Source organism: Peromyscus leucopus, chromosome 2 (genome assembly GCF_004664715.2).
Source record: "Peromyscus leucopus breed LL Stock chromosome 2, UCI_PerLeu_2.1, whole genome shotgun sequence".
Lineage (NCBI taxonomy): Eukaryota > Metazoa > Chordata > Mammalia > Rodentia > Cricetidae > Peromyscus > Peromyscus leucopus.
In genome coordinates, this window is record NC_051064.1 from 11,887,044 (window position 1) to 11,909,787 (window position 22,744).

Sequence of the window (22,744 nt, forward strand, 5' to 3'; positions counted from 1 at the left end):
TTTTGACTTGATAATTACTTTATGTATGAATATACTGAATTACCAATGCTCCATAAATATGTATAATTATATGTTAAATAAAAATATTTTTAAGAAGTCTATGAATGCAAGTATAAAAGAATCCTCTCACTAACTTTTTGTTTTATGTTGTTTTTTTGAGAGAGAATTCTGCTGTGTAGTCCAAGAAAGCCTGGAACTGAAAAATTCATTGTGACTCAATTTCATAGTACCTCAGTCTCCTAAGTGCTGGTGGTGACAACAGTCATGCACACCACACTCAGCTCCAACTTCACATAGTTTCCTCTTAATAATCTTGGCCTTTCTTTATTCCAAGCATGCTTTCGTAGGCCAGGGATGAAGCTTGGTAATAGAACACATGCCTAGCACATACCAGGCTCTAGGTTTAAAAAAAAAAAAGCCTAGTTTTTCCTGGATAGAACTTATGATTACCTGCATTTGCTTAAAACTCAAGAGTCATTTAGTTTCTTTGATTTCAACATTTTAAGGTTAAGTACACTGATTTATGCATCTACATCCTCATCCAGGAAGTCAGCCAAGTATCATATGTGAAAAAATAGAAATATAATCATGAGCCAAAAAGAAAAATATCCCATCTACTCACACACAGCCGTACACACACAAACAGCAGAATCAGGAGACCCATATGGGAGGTATATGACACACAACATGGGAGGGCTTCTGGACTAGAGCAGGCATCCTTATACTTACAGAAAGTGACGGCTTAGATAAAATCCTATGTGCAAGTGGAGCTACCAAGGATTTAACTCCATGAGCAGAGGAGCACAACTTCATTCAGGACTGCCAAACTTTATCTTAAGGTCTAATTTTTGCTTTAGAATTACAGTTTCATACACCTTTGAGATAATTTCATTCTTAGATTCATATTCATGAATAGGATCAGTTCATATTCATAATATGGTCAAAAATCATCAATAAAATGAGCAGTGAACAAAACTCTGAGTTAGAAATATTTAACATTCAAACATAGTTATCACCAAATTGCTTAAGCACCTCAAATTAAAAAAAGATACCTTAGTTTTCTGTTATTAGGAATTGTGGGTATCATATGCCTATAAAATCCCAATAATTGGAAGCTGAGGCAGGAGAATTGGTACATTGAGGCCAGCTTGAGTTTTGTAGTGAGAACTATCAAAAAGAAAATAAAAAGGTATTTGGAGTGGCTTTTATGGTACATTTGGTCACAGAAACTTCTTTTTCTTATTATTGTTTCTTCTTGTTTGGGGGACTGAACTGAGGGCCTTGTGCGTGTCAGCAAAGCCCTGTGCCATTGAGTTAACAACCACAGTCCTATATGTTTTCTAAGGAGAAATATGTAGACAGGCAAGCAACAGAGTTACAGGAGTAGCCATTTTTTTTTTAATCAAAGTAAGAAAAACAAACTTTCACAATGGAATGCAATATACTGCATTAGCCTGGTTTTAAATAGTATCCATTCAGGTGCCTCTAACTAACTATAAAATATCAAATTAGACAATTTGTGCAAGCTGCCTCATAAAAAATTACATTAAATGATGGGAACATTCCTGAATTGGAACTCTGAATTTAAGTGCAATTCCTATTTAGGTGATCCTTATTTAAAAAAAAAAAAAATTAAAATTTGAGGCTGGAGAGAGGATTCATGGTTAAGATCACTGAATGTTCTTCCAGTGGACCTGGGTTCAATGCCCAGCACCAACATGGCAACTCACAACTGTCTGTTAACTCCAGCCCCAAGGGGATGCCCTCTTCTGGTCTCTAAGGACACCAGACATACACGTGGTACACAGACATATATGCAGGTCAAATACCCATACATATAAATTTTTTAATTTTATATTATCTAATGTGAAAGATAAAGCAAATATATATTTATCTTGATTTACAATTTTCTATGACATAGTCAACACCGAGACAATATTATTCAAATAGTTGAAGTAAAAGTATTTCACCTTGTTCTGCCCTGTGAAAGTATTTCAAGGCCTGTTAAGAATACAAAGAGTAAAATAGAATAGAAAGAATTAGATTCAATAACTCAGGGAAAAAAAACCCCATATTTTCTTTAAGATTTATTCTTACTATTAAAGGTGTCAGGAAGTAAATGATTATTAAAAGAAATAAGTTCAGTAGGGAGATTAACATAGGTTTAATATAACACTATTAAATCATCCAAAACTAGGATTTTAATAATGAAGATCACTTCTTATAATTACACCTGGTTGCTACTTAAGAGTTTGTACCAGACTATCCTGGCACAAAGTTATGGAACTGATCATGCAGAATTCAGCTGCTACCATTCTCCTAAGTCATGATAGTCATACTTCTGGTACAAACTAGATATGATTAAATGGTGAATTCATTCACTGCTTATACTTTTTGAGGTATAGAGGTAGGGGTGTGTGTGTGTGTGTGTGTGTGTGTGTGTGTGTGTGTGTGTGTGTGTGTGTGTGTGTGTGTTTGGCTTTGACTGGGAATGGAAAGAAACCAGGTTCTTCAACATCTGATTGTATACCATAGATTCCTAGGGACGAACAACAACAAATACTCCTTACTATGATAGGAGAAATACTAGGATAAATTTTTTCAACTGCCAAGTTCCTTATATTTTGAAAATTAAGGGATAAATAAACTTAAGATTTTCATCCAGTAGGCTAGGAAGGTAGGTCAGTGGTAAGATCCTGGTTCAAACCCCAGCATTCAAAGGGTGGACTTTAAAGCTTGTATACAAATTCTTTTCAAATTTTATTTTTATAGGAAAATCAAACAGCCTTTAAAATATGAGGAGCCTTTCACACTCAATAATTTTTTTAAAATCAATTCTTACATGTTCTTCATTTCTCTAGATGACTTGCTATGTGTAATATCTAAAACTTACTGGATGGATAACAATTACTATCTTTCTTTCTCTATTTTATGACTTCTATGTGGTATAGATTACAAACAGAAAATGGAGGTCTGTTTTCGCCATTAGCTACTTTAGCTGACAATATACCAGAATTATCAGCCTAAACCACTCACCTAAACAACAAGGAAAAAAAAAAACAGCACTCACCAGTCCTGGACAGTAAGTATTAAGCCTTTGTGATATTGTTGAATTGGATCATTAGAAACTCGCTCAAGTCCCTCACAGAATCAGATCTCCATATGTGTGGACACTGTAGAATGGTACTGTAGTTAATAAATCGGTACTAACTTAACAAAGGACATCATACTACCTCCTCATAGGTGGAACTAGGAGGATTTGCAAACAGCACTTTAGCAATTCTTCTTTGATACCAAGGCATTTCAGCAAATGTATAGCACCTACAGGGAAAGAAAGAGATAGCATTACACATTCAAATTGTACGATTTTTACTCAGAGAATCAAACATTTTAATAGATATTATAAAAGGAATCCTCTATTATTATTTTAAATAACTGGAACTTTACATGATACATAGTTGGTTAATATTCATACTTAGTTTATTATCTAGAGACAGACCTGATTCAGGAGTTGGGTCTATTTTGTGATTAAATGTAAACAACTGTGGTCACTTTGTGCCAGGTACTGGATCAACATTACTCTCTTTCTAATTTGTTCCTTAGAACAACTAAGTGACACAGGATCGTTATTACAATTTAAGTTTTCTTTTGAGAATGGGTTAGATGTATCCCAGGCTAGCCATGAACTCCTAATCCTTTTCTGCCTCATCTTCACTGTTGAAGGGCTTATGTAAGAAAATTCAGAAATTTTTAAATGACAAAACTTAATGTACTATACATGAATAACAATATCAGCCACTAATTTATGCCCATTTAAAAAAGAGTGAAGCAAATAATTAGCATCCAAAAATAATGACAACTTTCTGAAGTAGGAAAAAAACTGTTTCAGATCTTTGACTAGAGACTGAACTCCTTGAGGCATAGATTATATTACACATTTGCTTATTGATTAAGTGGCTGTCCTTTGATAATTATTAATCTTCAGTGGGTAGTTTATCTGAAAAGCATTTCTTTTGTAAAAGAGTATGACAGACTTTTATACCAGCAAATATTTAAAACACTGGTATGCCCTCATACCAGCAAAATAATTCCTCATATTGGACACAAGGTCACATTGAAACTGGAAGAAAGATTACATAGTTCTCCAGAATATTCAAATCTCAATCTGATGTTTTGAAGATACAAAGACCTCCTGTGGCAACCTACTGTATTTATAAGAATGCAGTTTTATTTAGCATTGTAAATGAGGTCTTTCCCAAGAAAGGAAATCTAAAGGTCTACAGAAAAAAATCTTAAAGTCTTTTTAGTTTTCTTGGGATTTTTATTTTTCTGGTGGTGAGAAAGAGGGTTTTGAGACAGGGTCTCATGTGAACAATGCTGCTTCGAACTCATTAATCTTCCTGCCATTGTCTAAGTGCTAGGATTACAGGCATGCGCCACCATGTCTGCCTACATTTACTATCTTCTAGCAATATATACACAAGTGCTATTTAGTGATTTAATACTCAGCTCTGTTAAATAGTATTTTAAATAGTTTATTTCGCTTAGATATATATTGTAAAATAAAATATTGCTTATACATAGTACGAAATAAGATCACACTAAATAGGACAGAAACATTACTGAAATTTTCTTACCAAATACCCATAAGGTGAATTGAAGTAGCATCTTTAGGGTTCAGCTCAATGGCTTTCTGTTAAGAAATAAAATCTTTATAAACACCAAAGCAGCAGTGAATTAAAAAAAGAAAAGTATAACTCTACATTTTAAAGGATGTGTGTGTGTGTGTGTGTGTGTGTGTGTGTGAGAGAGAGAGAGAGAGAGAGAGAGAGAGAGAGAGAGAGAGAGAGAGAGAGAGAGAGAGAGAGAGAGAGAGAGAATAAATACCACACACATGCAGGTGCCCATGGACACTAGAAGAGGGTGTTGGGCCATTTGACGCTGGAGCCCCCTACTGTGGGTTCTGGGAATTGGACTTGGGTCCTCTGGGAGAGCAGTCTCAGCACTTTCAACCACTGAGCCATCTCTCTAGCCCCAAACCTGCATTGTAATCAAAACAACGTTTTCCCTCAGGACACATTCTTCCCCTTCACTGCCCCCCATGTGTGTTTATATGGGTTTAGGTGAGAGGTTAAAGCCAGATGTCTCCCCAATCATTCTTCACCTGGATTTTAAAGACAGGGTCTTTTACCAAACCTGGAGCTCACTGACTGGTTAGACCAGCTGGCCAGCAAGTCCCGAGGATCCTCTTGCCTTTGCCTCAGCACACACTAAACGAAGAAGTGCCCATCTCCACACATAACATTTGACATGGATGCTGAGCAGTCAAGCTCTGGCCCTCATGGTTGCATGTCAGATATTTTATACACAGCCGTCTCTTCACCCTCATATTCTTAATTGGTTCAAGTTGTTCAATACACTATTAAAGACTTAGACTAAAGATATATTTTACACACTTCAGAAATTGGTTTAGGAGGTGAGAAACCCCATAAAATATACAAATTAATCTAATTCTGAAAATAGTTTAATAAAGCACAATTGTTACTATTTCTTTAAGATAAAAGGAAGGATAAATAAGTCCTTTATGTTAAATTTAATTGAATATTGGAGAAACGTCTTCTCATTATCACCTCTACCCAAATCAATGTGACACAAAACCATTTTATGTACCCCTTTAAAAAGAATAAAACATACTGCTTCCAGAGCTGGAGGGATGGTTCAGCAGTTAAAAGCACATGTTGCTCTTGCAAAGGACTTGGGTTTGGTTCCCAATATCCCTGTGGCAGGTTACAACCATCTGTAAGTACAGTTCCAGGGGTTCTGACACCATCTTCTGACCCTCTGGGCACTGCATGCATGTGGTGCATATACATATGTACAGGCAAAACACCCATTACAGAAAGAAGAAGAAGAAGACTTCTAATTTATACTGTAAGGTGACACTAATTCTGTGATGCAATCTTAATTCAGGTATATTAAAACATAGGACATGTAAACAAACTGTAATACGTAACAATGCTTGTTTGAGAAGTTAGGTGTCCTGATTTCTAGTCCAATGTTATTTTTCTCTAGTAACTACAGAAGCCAGAAACTGGGACTTGTAGCCATCAGCTTCTGAGGAGTTACTGAGTAGCATACCCAGCCCATTCCTACATGTGCTTTGAGATGATCTATAATAATAAAAGATTTTTAAATGCTGAACATTTCTATGGTAGTTTTGTTCTCTGTGTAAGAATAATGAAATAGTGTGCACATGGAATATGAAATATATAGATTTCTGTGTAATTTTTACCACTGAACAAAAATTACTAAAAGAAGTAAATTAATTTTAAGGAGAAATTTCAAACAACATAAAATACAGCATAATCATAAACAAAATCATTACTACTAATAAAGGTGTGTCAATTGTATTAGACTATTATATTTTAACTAATGGGCATTCAAAACCTTCCACAGAAACTGGCTTAGCCTGTGACTTTTTTTTTTTTTTGAGACAGTGTCTCAGAACCTGAACTCACAGATATCTCTGCTTCTGAGTACGTGTATTAAAGGCATGTGCCACTACAGATAGCAAATTTTAAAATTCAATACAGTGTTATCAGTTGTGCTACAAATGGTTTGAAAAAGTTTGTACACTGGAACTTTTCTTTTGGAGCATTCACTCTTGAATGCCATCTCTGATATTGTAGAGAAGCTTGGGCTAGCCCCCTAAACAACAGGACAAGTAAAGAGGAACTAAGATAGATGAGATGCCATCATGAATCTCCCAGCCCTAGCTAAGTAAAGTATATAATGGTTGTAGCTCTACCAAGCAAGGCAAAAGCACTAATACATTCAATTGACCTAGAAAATGGGAAGAAATAATGAACTATTATTGCTGTATCCCACTAGGCTTTGGCTGTGCTTTTTAAAATGAGATAGGTCCCTAACTCCTAGGCTCAAGTAATCTCATGCCTCTGCATACAAGAGTTGGCATACAAGTATGCAGTAACATGTTCTCTATACAGTAATTGAAACTACAACACATCCACTCAGAAAACTACTGACTTCTTAAATTGATGAACTTAAATCAGTACCTCAAAATGTTCCTTGATAACGTAGGCATTTGCAATCTTGACCTTGATGCCTTCATAGTCTCCAACATCACTAATGCAGATCGCATACCACTAAAAGTAGGAAAAATAAAAGATGAGAATGCTGATCGTAATAAAAAATTACACGACTACTCTCCATTGTTGTTCTCATTTAGCAAAATGTTACTTAGCATAATGATGAATTAAGAACAAAAGGTACAAATAAAAGCAGACATGGCCCCCTAGGAACTAAAGGATAGGACACACAGAGCTATAATACAAGGTAGAAAGTGGTGAAATCTAAGACAATTGCCAATACAACAGAGAAATAACATCTGAATATACATTTAGATAGGGTGGTAATGAATGACTCATTGTACTGTCTCATCTCCTTTTTCAACATCTGTATTGCTGTAAATAGAAAGTCACAACTGCCAGCTATAACATCACCTTCATAGCCACTGCTGGACAATGGACCCCAACTGAGATGATCTGAGTTTCTCTACAAAGAATTAAGTCTAAAATATCTAAACTTCATAAACTCAGGTGTTATGGAGAGCCACCAGATTTATGGTACATTTGGGGAAAAAATGTCTGCAGTAAAAAATATCTGTGAAGACTGAGCTAGTTTTTCTTGGGGGACCAGAAGGACCTGCCTATGAGTTCTGTGCATGCAAGTTTCTTATTATATTCCTCCCCTGTGTATGAGCTATAGCTAAAGGATCCAAATACACAACATAAAAAGATATAAATTTATTTAAATCTACTTTCCACAGAAACTTTCTGTGTCCTGGCATGTTTAGTAGAAATAAAATGGCACATTTTGAAACACACATATACACACCTCTCTATAGACTATTATTATTAAATCTCTGTTATTCAGTTGTACAAATTCAGTTCATTAGAAGGGTTAAACAGGATTTTAAACTTGCTGCTCAGACCTCCTCCCACATATCAGAGCTATTGAATAAAATAATCTCTTATGAATGGCTAGTGGTACAGTTCAATGGCAGGGTGTTGGGGTATCATGTGCAACCCACTGTGCCACAAACACAAAATTTCCTTTTTAAAAAAGGGATTTATCTAGCCGGGCAGTGGTGGTGCACACCTTTAATCCCAACACTCGGGAGGCAGAGGCAGGTGGATCTCTGTAAGTTTGAGGCCAGCCTGGTCTACAGAGCTAGTTCCAAGACAGCTAGGGCGGTTGCACAGAAACTGTTTCAAAAATCAAAAAGAAAAAAGGAAGAAAAATAATTTATTTTATGTATATGGGTGTTTTGTCTGCATGTATGTCTGTATACTGTATGTGTAGTGTCCTAAGGACAGAATAGAGCATTAGATTCCCTGGAACTAGAGTTACATATAGGTGCTGAGAACTGAACCTAGGTCTGCAAGACTAACAAGTGCTCTGAGCCATCTTTCCAGCCTCTAGAAAGTCTTTAATGCATTTACTACCTATACACGAAACAAACATGGAGCATTTTCTCCTTGATTAGCCTACCATTTATTAGACTATTCCTTAAGCTTATACTGCAAGAGCTGATGTCATGCTTATACTAGCAATAGCAGAAGTATGCTAGTTAGTGTCTTCTCTTTCCATATCCACCCATTTCAATTTCTAAAATGTCCACTATCTACAATCAGTTTACATTTAAACTTCTGTTGGTGGTGGTGGTGGTGGTGGTGGTGTGTGTGACAGAATGAGAATGGAGGTTAGAGCACAACTTTTGGGAGTTGGTTCTCCTTTCCTTGGAGGACTAAGAATCTCTTGTTTTGGTTGTTCTCATATTCTAGGCTGCCAGCTACCAGCTTTATGGAAATTCTCTTGCCTCCACTTCCCACCTCACCATAGGAGTGTTGGAGTTACAGCTGTAAGCCATCCCATCTGGTTCTGCCTCAATTATAGGAAGAATTAATCTAGATGCTGCTCTAGTGCTCCCTTGGGCAGCACATATAATAAAATTGGAACTATATAGATGCTGATGTAGTCCTGCCTAACAGAACTTAAGACAAGTCTCTACAGCATCAGATTGTTTCTGAGTAACTCAACTATGTTTGAGAACACAGCCCAGGAATAATTTCAGTACTACTTAGAGGAGGAAGGGCAAGAGAGCAGTAGCAGAGTTAAGACTCTTAGACATTTTTTTTCTTCACTGGAATAGCAAATTTAATCGCTGAAATCCCAAAATCCCTTACAAGAGCTAAGGGAATAAATTGATGAAATTATAGCACCTAGTTTTAGCCTTCTAATAAGAGTACTAAAAAAAAGCAGAGGGAGAAGTTTGCCAGTGTATGCCACCCCCTGTTCCAGGCAGCATGTTATGGAGAATACCCTTCCTCTTTGGTTAAAGTAGGAACAGAGAATCAGTTCAAGCTTTTAGATTTACAAACCAGTACCAGTCCTGCCAAAGTAAAAACCATTACTTCTTAATATATTAATGTAGTTATTACTTAATTTTTAAAAGTCTCTCTATTAAAGAAACAAATGGATGGATGTTATCAAACCAAAGGAAGATAACAACAACGAAGACAACAGGAGAGATACAACAGCAAAATTCCCAAGAAAATACTAGCAATCAGTCCAGTATCACATTAAAGATTATTTACAATAATCGAATTCCCACAAATTGTCCTCTGACCTTCACAGGCAGGCTATGGCATGCTCAGGTGTACACACATACACACTAGATGAATGTATTTTTTGCGGTGGTGGCACACGCCTTTAATCCCAGCACTCAGGAGGCAGAGCCAGGCGGATCTCTGTGAGTTCGAGGCCAGCCTGGGCTACCAAGTGAGTCCCAGGAAAGGCGCAAAGCTACACAGAGAAACCCTGTCTCGAAAAACCAAAAAAAAAAAAAAAGAAAGAAAAAAGAAACTAAAGGGGGTTGAGAGATGGCTCAGCAGTAAAGGGCACATAATGTTCTTTCAGAGGACCCAAGTTTGAGTTTCCAGCACCCACATAAGGGCTTACAACTGTCTATAACTCCACTTCTAGGAGATCAAGTACCCTGTTTGTCCTCCTCAGGGTAATGTACACATGTGGCATAGAAATGCACACAGACAAAACACTCCATACATAAAATTTGAAAAAAAAATATTTGTTTAAAAAAAAAGGAATAAAGTTTTGCTATAAAAATATCAACAAAAAAAGGAGCTAAAAAACAAATTTTTGAGATGAAAATACTGAAAAAGAGCTAGACAGAATTACAGGTACATGCCTGTAATCCTAGCACTAGGGAATCTACAGGCTACAGTTTATACACATGTTTAGTTGAACTGAAAAGTTCAATAGCAAGAGCTCATCAGCAGACCTGAACAAGCTGAAGAAAAACATCAGCTAACATGAAGATATATCCACTGAGATTATCCTGTCTGGTCAGATGAGAGGAAAAGGAATGAAGAAAAGTAAGCATAGCTTCTGAGAACTGTGGGGTAGCACTAAACCTACCCATACATGGAAGTTTCAGGAGACCAGAGAGAGAAAGGTACTAAAAATTGATTTGAAACTCCAACTTGCAAATCCTTCCTTTGAAGAACAAATCTCAAGACAGAAATTCAGAGAGCTCCACAGCAAAAGGCATAAACCATCAAAATAAGATGATCCCTAAAGCACCAGGAAGGAACCACACATCAGTATAAACCATCTTCATAGGGGTTAACAGCATATTTCTCACCAGTAGCCATGGGTGCCTGTCTTAAGTGGGCTTGGCTGCTGTAACAAAACGCCATTGGCTGGATGCATTAAACAACACAGCCCTATTTCTCACATTGGTTGCAGAGGCTAGGAAGTCAAACACCAAAGTGACACAAAGTGACAGCAAATTTTGTTAGAGTAAACAGAATAAGATACATAAGAACCAATCTCTATATACTAATGAAATTGATTCCTGGCCCAAAGTACATTGCTATAAACTATAATTCTAATGAAAATAAGCAATAAAATAAAGGAATTAAACACATGCATATAATCTAATACCAAAAAAAAGACATAAACTGAAGAACTGAGAAACAAAATGACATGACAACATAAAACCAGCAAAATGGAATAAACAGTTCCTCCTATTATTGAGTAGAAACTGATAGAATGCATTAAAAACATGAATCAATATATGTTACATAACACTGAGATTCAAAGAAACACAGGATGAGGGTAAGAGCATATAAGTTGTACTTCATGTAAACAGTACTAGAAAGAGATGGAATGGTTACACTAATAACAGACAAAATGACTAAAGACCAAAAAAAGTATAGATGGAAAATACAATCTAGATGCAACAATTGTAGAAAAAAATACACATAACAGAAGCCCAAAATATCCAAAGACACTGAAAGAGAAAAAAATGGATCATTCAGCTATTTCAACACCCCACTTTCAAGAATGGATAGAAAAACTAAATAGAAACCAGCAGGGAACAGATTTGAATACTGAAAACCAATTAGATTTAACAGATGCAAAATATTCAACCCACCTGAAACATAGTTAATGATTAAAAAATATGCTAGCCCCCTGCTGAACTGACAGGTAGGTGACTCTAGATACATAATGCCCTCCCTATACCAGCCTCTCTGGGAACCTAGGGCAAGTGTTATGGAAGGATTCTCAGAGTCTTGGCAATCAGGACACCTCTGGAGCAAACCTTAGCCAGAACTATGCAGTGTCCTACACAGTGGAAACCTGCTTTGAGCCATACACTGGGAGTGAAACTCACTAGGTCCTTGGAAGAAAAGATAAGCAGTGGTAAGAGCTTAAAGGTACTAGGTACTAAGGCATACTATTGGAAAAATTGGTAACAGCCCTGTCCAATTCCTAGAGACTGAAACATACCTCTAGTTATAAGAACCATTGCCTAATCTAGACTACACTCTGTGGTTGTGATGTGCACAATACAAAGACCAACTCAAAAAGAGTATACTAGAAAGGCTATGCTCCATTCAATGTAGTCAGAGAAGGAAAAGCAAGACAGTATAGGAATAGGACCTGCACCTACACTAAGACAAATGATTGCCCTGAGACAATGCACATGCAGTCAAGTAACTGCATAGAGTAGCGCTTCTCAGCCTGTGGGTAGTGGCCCCTTTGGGGGTTGCATATCAGATATCCTGCAAATCAGATATTTACATCATGATTCACAACAGTAGCAAAGTTACAGTTATGAAGTAGCAATGAAATAAATTTCTGGTTGGGGGTCACCACAACATGAGGAACTGTATTAAAGGATCACAGCGTTAGGAAGGTTAAGAACCACTGGCATAGAGAAAACCTCTACCTGTGCATATGCCAGAGACTATACTAGACAGTTTGCATCTATTATAAAGCAAGTGACTGAGTAAAGCCATTGCATATGTGAATGACCACATAGAGACAGTATGCACCTGTACATTCACAAGTGACCAGAGACTCTGCCCCTGCACACACACAAGGCACTAAACAGTCTATACCTGTACTCATGAAAGTGATTGTAAAGATACAGACACAATTTGCTATCTAATTTTAATTCTTCTCTCTCCTTCCCTTTCTCCCTCTCCCTCTTTCTCTGGAGACAGTCTTTCCCAAAGGACCCAGGCTGTCTTGGACTGGGAGATCTCCCTGCCTCAGCCTCTCAGGCACAGGAAGTGTTTTAGGTTGTATGGGTGCAAGTTTCTATCCACTCTATTATTCATGCTACCTGTATAAAGTGAGGACATGACTGCTCCAAGGTATGGCTGAGGGGAAGATTTTTCTTGTAGACATGAGGAAGAGTACAGCTAGAGGCATCTGGAAGTGTCCAGAACAGGAAGAAAGTAGTAGACTGAACATAGTCAGTAGAATGAACCAGGCCCTGAGAAGAAGGGTTGGGAGAAGACAGAAAGGGGGAGAGAGAGACAGACAGAGAGAGAGGAGGAGGGGGAGGAGGAGGAGAAGAAGAAGGAGGCGAAGGAAGAAAGAAAGAAGGAAGGAAGAAGGAGAAAGAAGAAAGGAGAGCAGGAGATCCCAGAGAGGGGTCCAAGAGAGAGCATGGCTCAAATGGCAGGATTATAGAGAAATGAGAAGCTGGGGGAAGGGAAGCCCATGAGCTGGAGAAGTTTAGGGTAGGGGGTGGGGTGAGAAGAGCTGAGAGGAGCAGGGATGCCAGGATGGATTCTGTAACAGGTACTTGAAATGCTGAGAGAGCCTAGATGCCAGCATGTACTTTGGTATGCTAATAGGCATCACAGATAGCCATTTGTCCCGGGTTTCTTTTGGTATGACACCACCTATCTCTTTTCTTGTTTACAGCCTCCCCCCTTTACACATTACTTCTTTTATCATTTCTCCATTGCTCTTACTTAGATAACTAGGCTTACTTATTGTATTTTCCTTCCTGTCCTATCCCTAGCAATAAGTACATTAACAGATACTGTAATATCCTCATTCTTTTAGTCTCCCAAAGTTACTGGAGTTGAAGTAGAATTTGGCTTTTAGTTATTACTATCCTTCCTAGAGGTCCTCAGCATCTGAGATTCTGAGATCATGCCCTGAGCACATAAACTGAGGGTTTCATTACTGAACCATTTAGTATATGAGGAAAAGTAACACTTCAACTCTACTACAACCTAGTCTTACTGGAAAAATCACAAACATGTTAACTGAAAGAATACAGGGGGAAAGTACATTGGGGGTGGGGGAGGAGGTCATGGAACTCTCTTTGTAGACCAAGTTGGCCTTGAACTCAGAGATCCACCTGCCTCTGCCTCCTGACTGCTGGGATTTAAGGTGTGTGCCACCATGCCCAGAGGACCCCCCCCCTTTTTGAATCAGTAAACTAATACAAGATGTCCATGTTCCATCAGAAACACAGGAAATATGAAAAATCAAGGCAACATGACTCCTCTAAAAATTACCAATTCCAAGTAATGGATTTCAATGAGAATGAATAAGATAAAATTCAGGAGAATTCAAAGGATGACAATAAGAATATTCAATGAGGTAATGCAAGGTATGCACGCGCGCGCACGCACACACACCAACAACATAAAACTTTGGAATAAATTCAAAGAGAATATAAATGACTCTGAAAACATGAAAAAGAGTTCAACAAAGAGATAGAAACAGTCAAAAGAAATTTTATAAATGGAATCAAAAGGCCAAATAAAAAGCACAGTGGAAAGACTTATTAGTAGATTGGGTAAAGTACATAGACAACAGATATAAGAGGCTGAAGATAAGGTATTTGAGTAGCTGCACGCACACGCACGCGCGCACACACACACACACACACACACACACACACACAAAGAAGTGTTACCACGTGATCCAATTTCTGGGTACATACTCAAAGAAATTGTAGTAAGCATATCACAGAGACACTTGTGCATACAACGTTTATTGCAGCAGTAGTCACTATCACCATGTTATGGGATTAACCTATGAATAAATACTGAAAATGAAGTCATAATGAAACCCATAACTTTATATGCTAAACCTAATAATAAATTTTAAAGAAAATAAGGCATATATACATAAAGGAGTTTTAAGGAGCCATAAATAACTGAATTATGTCATTTGCTGGAAAATAGGCATATCATACTAAGCAAAATAAGCCAGGTAGTTACCTGTTTTGTTTTGTTTTTTTCTCATTTGTAGAGCCTAGATTTTTATGCAGACACATAAGACCATATATATGACATGAAAACAGAGACATTGGAGGAAGTACTGTATCTAGCAAAAGGAAATGGGAGAATAAAGTGTATAGGAGGTGAAAATGGTCAAATTACTTGAACCCTGAAAGTATCTTTATAGGCTCTCCCAAAAGGAAGTAAAAGAGAGACAATTAGGGACATGGGAGGAAATAAAGTAGGTGGTGATAGATAAGAGAGGATAGTGAGAGTAATTTTATATCCACCTATGAAAATGTCACAGTGAAACCTTTTTGGTATGATTGGTATATATCAATTTTAAAAGATTTACTAATATAAGCAACACACTGGAAAAAATAATAATTTAAATACACGTCAAAAAATTTTAAAAATAGATTGAGCTACAGAGATGGCTCAGCAGTTGAGCACTGTTCTTGCAGAGGACTGCAGTTGGATTCCCAGCACCTAAGTTAGGAAGCTTACAACTGCCTATTACTCTAGTTTCAGTTGGATTCAATGCCTCTGACGAGGATACTAGTGCACCTGCACTTGCATGCACATACTCACATAAAGACACATACATGTACACATCATCTAAGACAGACATCATTTAAAATAAAGAGGATGTTCTCTGATTACAGTACCTTTCCCTCAAAAATAAGGAATAAGACAAAGGTATTGATTCTGGTCACTACCATTCAACATTGTACTTAAGAGTCTAGCCAGGAAAACTGGGGATGGAAAAGTAGTTTAAAAAGTGTTCAAATGGGCCGGGCAGTGATGGCACATGCCTTTATCCCAAACTTGGGAAACAGAGGCAGGCACAGTTCCAAGTTCAAGGCCAGCCCTGAACAGACTAGTTCCTGGACAACCAGGGACACACAGAGAAACCCTGTCTTGGGGAAAAAAAAAAAAAAAAGGTGTTCAAATGGGAAAAGAAAATATAAAGCAAAATTTATAGATGATATCATCTGATCTTACATCTGTAATAGAATCCTAAATAGAACCAATAGATAATTACTAAACAAACACAGGATATAAAATTAAAATGCAAAAATGGTTGCATTCGTATATACCAGCAATAAATAATCTCAAAAAAAATTTTAAGTAAACAAGAGAATCAAAAAAATATTTGAGAATAAATTTAACCAAATTAAGTCAACTAATGTACTTAGAAAATACAAAACACTGCTGTAAAACATTAATGATCTAAATAAGTAGAAAGTGGGCTAGGATTCTTAATATCATCAAGATCCTCCTCAAGTTGATCTATAGTCAGTGAAATGATGGTCCCAACAGGATGATTTGTGAAAACACTACACAGAAACTCAAGTGGAAAGGGCTAGAAAAATGGCTTAGCAATTAAGAACACTTCTTGCAGAAGACATGGTTCTGTTTCCAGTACCCAAGTGGCGGTTTACAACTGTTTGTAAACTTGAGTTTCTAAGGGATTTAACGTCCTCTTCTGACCCCCTATTGTACCAGGCATGCACGTGATGAACATATATACATATATACAAGCAAAACACTCATACGAATGAAATGAGCAATTATTTGTAAATATTTGCTTTTAAATTTTCTTAAAAGAAAAAAAAAGTTCAAATCCAAGAAGCTATTGACCTCACTGCCACTTTCTTCGCATCACTGAAAAACCATTGTAAACCTGTCAGGAGATGCAGAAACTAACTAAAATATGGGAATAATACTAGTTCTCAGTTTTCCAGTTGCTATACTCCCACTGCTGCATATACCAGAAACAGTCAAGAAAGGAAACAGTAAAGGGGTGGGGCAGGGGGCGGGGAGTGTTTCAGACAAGGACTTACAATGTGGCCTAAGCAATCCTGGAACTCTCCATTCTCCTTCCCCAGTGCTGAGATTACAGGTTTATACCAACATGCTCAGCATTAAACATAATAAATATGTCAAATGCTTGCTATACTAACTACAAATAAAGATTGGTGACTTCTAGCATTTGTTTAAAAATAGGCACACATAAGCATTCCCAAAAGTATTTTAGCAAGCATACTAACGGAGTTAGACTACCTATTCAAATTCAAAACTGTATCAATCCTGCTTCTAGTCTTTTAAAGTGGAGCATTTTTTCTCCTCACAGAAGTTAGGGCTAACACATGACATTTTATTAACTAACTCACCTTATGAGCAGCAAAACTTGACTTGTTTTTCTCTAGTGCTCTTTTTGCATACTCTAGGGCTTCATACACCAAAGCTTTTTTTTCCTCTTCTGAAGTCCTACTAAGCTGTGCTATGTCACGTGATGTTCGTGCCAAACGCCACAGTAACTCTGCATCTTCACTAATTTTGGACAAGATATAAAACCGTCTTAATTCACACTGAAAAACTGTTAAATGTCGCATCACTAATGAAAGTTCTTTCAGCTGAGTTAGGATGTATCAGGTATCATAGAAGAGGCATTTTTAATACTGTTATTTTCTTTTATAAAAGCCTTTATTTGCTAAAATCTATTGAAATTTTCCAAATTATTTGCAAACACACACACACACACACAATCTAAAACAGTGACGTCTTTAAAAAATATTTTTGTATTTCAGTTCTCTGAACACTTGTCTTCAAGCTCAACATATATCATAAGGCTTGATTTACTAACACTGTACTTCACACAACTCCTAACTGGCTCAGATAGTACCATAAAATACATTAGCTTTATGAACAGGATCATACTTTATAAAAATGGAACTTCCAAATCCTTTTCCCCAAATACATTTGGCAAAAAGAGATGTGTGATAGTTACTTATTTGTACATGAATGAATGATTGAACAAATGCAATCTCGAACTAAATCCTAAGTTTCAGTGCCATGATGTTGTATGACATATTTCAAGTAAGGGCACTAGACTCCTTAAGAACTATTATTTAAATACAATCATATGAAACAAAAAATGGCTAATAAATTAAAAAAATCACAGTGGATAAAAAATGTTTTAACCTTGAATTACTTTTTATTAAATGTGTGTGTTTAAAGCCTAATTTGTATTTTTTTTCTTTGTTGATGAAAAATAACATTCACTTAAATGTTGAAGCTAAAGGTATCAAAAAAGTATGTTTATTATTCAGTTATATGGAATAATTACACCTCATAGCTTACTTTTCAAATAAGCAATGTAAAATGCTAAAACAGCCAACTCACAAAAAAACACTGAAGAAGTAAAGACTGATTCTATAGATACTTATCAACTGAAGTTGACAGGAATGGGGCGGAGTGAAATTACTAATAAAAGTAGATGAAAAGCAACTCAATATTTCCAGAAGTAAATACCTGGAAATGTCATCTAGCCATATTTAACTCATAGGGTTGAGGTTTCCACCCCTACCCTCTGAAAGAGTGCCCACTGATATTCTACAGTAAGCACGTAATCTAGAACTAAAAACAGAAAATGGAAGTGTTTGGTGTTTCTTTGAAAACTCTAAACACAGCTGCCATCTAGTAGTGCCACAGAACTGTCCAAAACTCCAGTAAAGTCACTTAAATCTTATTCCAATTAGGAATTACTTTTTTAAAAAACAAGAAATATGGGTGATGAGAAAATGCATATATTTAGTGATACTTTTATAAATCAATGCAAAATAGAAAAATATTTCAACATTCCAGTAAAATAAGAATAGTCTTTACAAATCAGTGGGATTCAAATAGCACTTTTCAATCATTTACTTTAAATAATGATTTACTATAAACTGAACTCTAAGAAATACTACTTTGAGTAAAAAAAGTTATACAAAAATTTTAATACCAAGAACCATTTCATTGCTAAAAAAAACTTTTTTAGTTAACTTCAAACCCAGATAAATCATACATTGCTTACCTTTCTTTGTACTGTGTGAGCAACTGATAAAGTTTCTCTGTTTCTCCACTTTCATATAGGTAGTCTGCTTGCTCAAGTATTTCCTCAACTTCCAAAATCATAAAATGAAAAAAGATTGCCACTGTTATATATGCTAACAAAACCTGACACAGAAACTACCTTTAAATCAGAAATTCTGAACAACCCAGATAAAAGTACTGTAGCAGTAAGCCTGAAGTGATTATAGTAAGTGATCTACTGAAACTGGAGAGCATACAACTCAGAGAACATGGGATACTAAATTTGATGAATACAGTTTTAAAAAATGAAAGAGAATGATTCCTTATGAGGAATTTATGGCACAGACACTACAATCTTTTTGCTGCTGCTGTTAATTAAGTGCCATGTACTGTAGGAAAGGATGATATAGGGACTAAAGAGATGGTTCAGTGGCTAAGGCTAGAGTTCAGTTCCTAGCAGACATGTCTGGTGGCTCACAAACCACCTATAGCTGTAGCTGTAGAGTATCAGACACCCTCTTCTGTCCTTCTTGGGTAAACAAATGTTCATTCATACTAATTCCGCCCCCCTCCGTCTTTCTCTCTCCTCTGTCTCTCTCTCTCACACACATACACACAAATAATAAATTTTTAAAGAAAATGATATAGTGTATCTACCTGAAGAACTACAAACACACTATTTTACTATATTTTCTTATTCTCTAACTTATACATACACTGTGTTATAAAAAAGTCAAACCTGTCACGAACTTAGACAAAGCTAACCACACAGAGAATCTGTAACTTAATTTATTGGCACTGTATTCCATGCAAGTCTTAAAACTATTACACATGATTATAAAATACATATTGATCATAAAAATATTAATCACAATCTAATGCCCCCAAAATTTGATTGTTTACTGAAAACACAGTAAGTTTGAATTCCTGGAAGTTCCATTTATTACTAAGGTACACATGAATTTAAATTTTGCCTTCTATAAGAGTACCATATTATCTACTCCTCCTATAAGCTTATATTCAATTTATTATTTATCTTGATTTTTATTTTAAATTCTTTTTCTTTTATGTATATGAATGTTTTGCCAGCACGTATGTCTGTGCATCATGTGTGTACCTGGTGACTGAGAAGACCAGAAGAGGGTGTTGATCCCTTGGAACTGGAGTTAAAATGGTTATGAGCTGCCATGTGAGTACTGGAATGGAACTCAAGTCCTCTGGAAGAGCAGCAGTGTTTAACACTTTCAGCCCCATTTGATATATTGTAGTCATAGTCTTTTGAGGTTAAAAGTTTAAGTTAAAAAAATTAAAATCTATTAGACCAACCAAAACCATGAAATTCATGGCATAACCATACTGTAAGTTAATATTACTTATAAATTGGATGACAACAGTAAAGAAACACTAAAATTTATTAAAGATTTTTTTCTTACTAATTGAACTTCCATCTGATTAGTTAGGGTGAATTCTAATATATTCATTTGGCTGGTTAATTTATGATGTTTGCTTCAATTGTATTCCATTTTATTATTTATATATGAATAGTTAATTTGTCAAGTCTGATTTTAAATACAAGTTTTAGGATAAGTAGCAATTTCACCATTCTTACAATTAAGTAATTTTATTTTAACATATTTTTTGAGGTTTATTAATTTTTATTTTTATGTGTATTGGTGTCTTGCCTGCATGTATGTCTTTGTACCATGTGTATGCAATACCTGTAGAAGCCAGAAGAGACAATTGGATCCCCTAGAACTAGAGTTACAGACAGTTACTAGCCATGATGTGGGTGCTATAAATCAAACCTGAGTCCTCTGCAAGAGCAGTAGGTGGCCTTAATCACTTAGCTATCTTTCTAGTCCATTTACGTATTTTTTTAACTCTCAATATATATTACAGGGTAACAGGGAAATTACTTTCCATGTTCTGGGATTAGACAAGTACCAAATGAACAAGTTAATAAGTCTGTACTGTTGTAAGTTACCAAATTTGCCAGAATAGTGACAAAAATACTAATACAATATTAAAGCATATTACTTGGTAATTTCAATAGTTACATGAAAATATATAAACAGCAGTTAATTTTATTTATTACTCTACAACTCCTGAAAACTAGTTAATGCTCTTAACAGGAATTCTATATCTCATCCTGCCAGTAATTTAAAAATTACATTAGTGCAGTGAATAATTTTTTTGTGTATATTCTAATAATTTCTCAAGCCACTTAACTCCAATTTCTTTATTAAATTTTATATTGTAATACATTATAATATACAGAGTTTAAAAATATGTGTAATCTCTTCTTATTCTAAGAAGGAATTCTGAACACCACACATTATATGACATATAAGAAAAAAAATAGTTATAGTACTATGGGGTCACATAGGTACTCTGGTAGGAGCATGCAGACCACTCCATGCACGTATCTGAAAATTGGTTGTTCTCTGATTTAATTAATATTCTGCAGTGTCCTGAAATATTTAAAAATAAACAATGCTGCTGACATAGAAACCACATTCTAGAAAACAATGTAAACATCTAGAGTAAATTACTTTCAACCTAAATTATGACAATATAGATATCCCAAGATGAGGTAAGAAACACAACTATACAATGAAATCTTAAACTTGACCTGAAATGAATACACACAAGTTCATAACAGTTCTACAAAAACTTTTCAAAGAAAGAAATGCCAATGGTGTGAAACCTGGCATATATATGTGCTAGGAAACTTTGACTTTCTAGTTTTTTGTTTGTTAAATGAACTGCAGTCATATCAGAGTCATCAAGACAAAGATAAAATACTCCTTAAGTTTTGCTCAGGGGGGCTGGAGAGAAAGTTCAGAAGTTAGTTAGGCTCACAACCAAAAATATAAGTTTTCTTAGGCAACCAAAATTTTCATACTTCTATGTTTTCTTTATGTAGGACTTAATACATGGAAAATATGCATACTGACAGTCAAGGATCAATACAACATCATCATCCAGATCTGTGGCAAATCTTTCATACCAGTAATTCTGTGTGTCTCACAAGTACAGAAAACAATGCTATTAAAAATAACAGAAAAAGCAGTGGCTCATGCCTTTAATCCCAGCACTTGGGAGGCAGAGCCAGGCAGATCTCTGTGAGTTCGAGGCCAGCCTGGTCTAAAGAGCAAGATCCAGGTCAGACACCAAAACTACACAGAGAAACCCTGTCTTGAAAAACCAAAAAACAGGTAATATTACTTAAGTAGTACTGAACATCTGTAGGTTTCTTCATCTTTGAGGGATGTTTCAAAAGTATGAAAAGAAGGGAAATGAAGTGATACATGAAGAATCTTTAGGTTGCTCACCTGTGACTAACTCAACTTCTAAGTAGTTTACAAGTAAGCTTTCACCTGCAGGAGAGTACTGTGAATATATTAATCTATCCCACAGAGTTTAAATGTATCCATTTTAAAGAAAGGATTTTTGAAGTTCTTCACTCTGTGTGTCTTCACTTCCTGTCACACTGGGTATTTGCTACCACCTTGTGGTGAACACAGATATTACCATTTAAAAAACTAAAAAAATCCACAGTGGTTGTGTGGAGGGCCCAAAGCAGCTTGACCAAACAGCTGCCATGACAGGCTTAGAGGCCCAGGCAAGCTTCTATGACAGGCTTACTGGCAGGCAACACACAGATCCAGGAAAACCATAAGCTGACCCCAACCCAGGGTCTAAGGGGAAATACCTGATATTCCAAACATTCCCTATACACTTAGACAAATGTCAGCCAATCAAAGTCCTGAACCCCGGAAATCCCCTCACTCCAACCTCTGCTATGATAAAAACCTCACCTTGCCCAGGCTCGGACTCTCTGCTCTCACCACTGCATCGGACAGAGAGACCAAGCTCTGAGCTTGAAATAAAGGCTCTTTGCTTTTACATATGGGATTTGGTCTCTGTCGTGGTCTTTTGGGGGGTCCCTGTGATATGGGCATAACAGTTGAGTGTGCCTAGCATGCAAAGAGCCAAGTACTTTGATTAAACAGAAGAAAAGATGGGTATTATGAGGCCCAGAAAACAATCCATAGTAGGTATGAAGTGACACATTATCACTTGTGCCAATATGCCATAGGACTGACACTAGCCAGGAAGTTCGGCCAGCTCATTAAGGAAGACTACACAGTGGCAGCATCTCAGGAAGGAGGCGTAAAGGGAAGCCAGCTTGGAGACAGCAACACTAACACCTTTGTTTCTTTCCTTTGTTATTT

At 36.3% G+C, this 22,744-nt stretch overlaps 2 protein-coding genes across 6 annotated transcripts in view; one reads left to right on the forward strand and one right to left on the reverse strand.

The window, feature by feature from the left end:
- The window catches only part of Wwp1 (WW domain containing E3 ubiquitin protein ligase 1), a 121,061-nt gene extending 111,570 nt beyond the window's left edge, over positions 1 to 9,491 (forward strand). The window contains exon 25 of one of the 2 annotated variants that reach the window (XM_037202376.1): positions 8,868 to 9,491. In XM_037202376.1, the coding sequence (XP_037058271.1) occupies positions 8,868 to 8,925 (58 nt within the window). In that variant the 3' untranslated portion in view covers positions 8,926 to 9,491. Of the gene's footprint in view, positions 1 to 2,951; positions 3,061 to 8,867 lie in introns of those variants that run through there. The other variant, XM_028885168.1, reaches the window with a different exon arrangement.
- The window catches only part of Rmdn1 (regulator of microtubule dynamics 1), a 34,438-nt gene that overhangs the window by 1,616 nt on the left and 10,078 nt on the right, over positions 1 to 22,744 (reverse strand). For 2 of the 4 annotated variants that reach the window (XM_028885169.2, XM_028885170.2), the window contains exons 3-8: positions 18,508 to 18,595; positions 16,823 to 16,982; positions 7,077 to 7,166; positions 4,638 to 4,693; positions 3,234 to 3,321; positions 1,971 to 2,001 (exon numbers count right to left, since the gene is read on the reverse strand). In XM_028885169.2, the coding sequence (XP_028741002.1) occupies positions 1,971 to 2,001; positions 3,234 to 3,321; positions 4,638 to 4,693; positions 7,077 to 7,166; positions 16,823 to 16,982; positions 18,508 to 18,595 (513 nt within the window). Of the gene's footprint in view, positions 1 to 230; positions 398 to 1,970; positions 2,002 to 3,070; positions 3,322 to 4,637; positions 4,694 to 7,076; positions 7,167 to 16,822; positions 16,983 to 18,507; positions 18,596 to 22,744 lie in introns of all 4 variants that reach the window. The other 2 variants (XR_005090792.1, XR_003736233.2) reach the window with 2 other exon arrangements.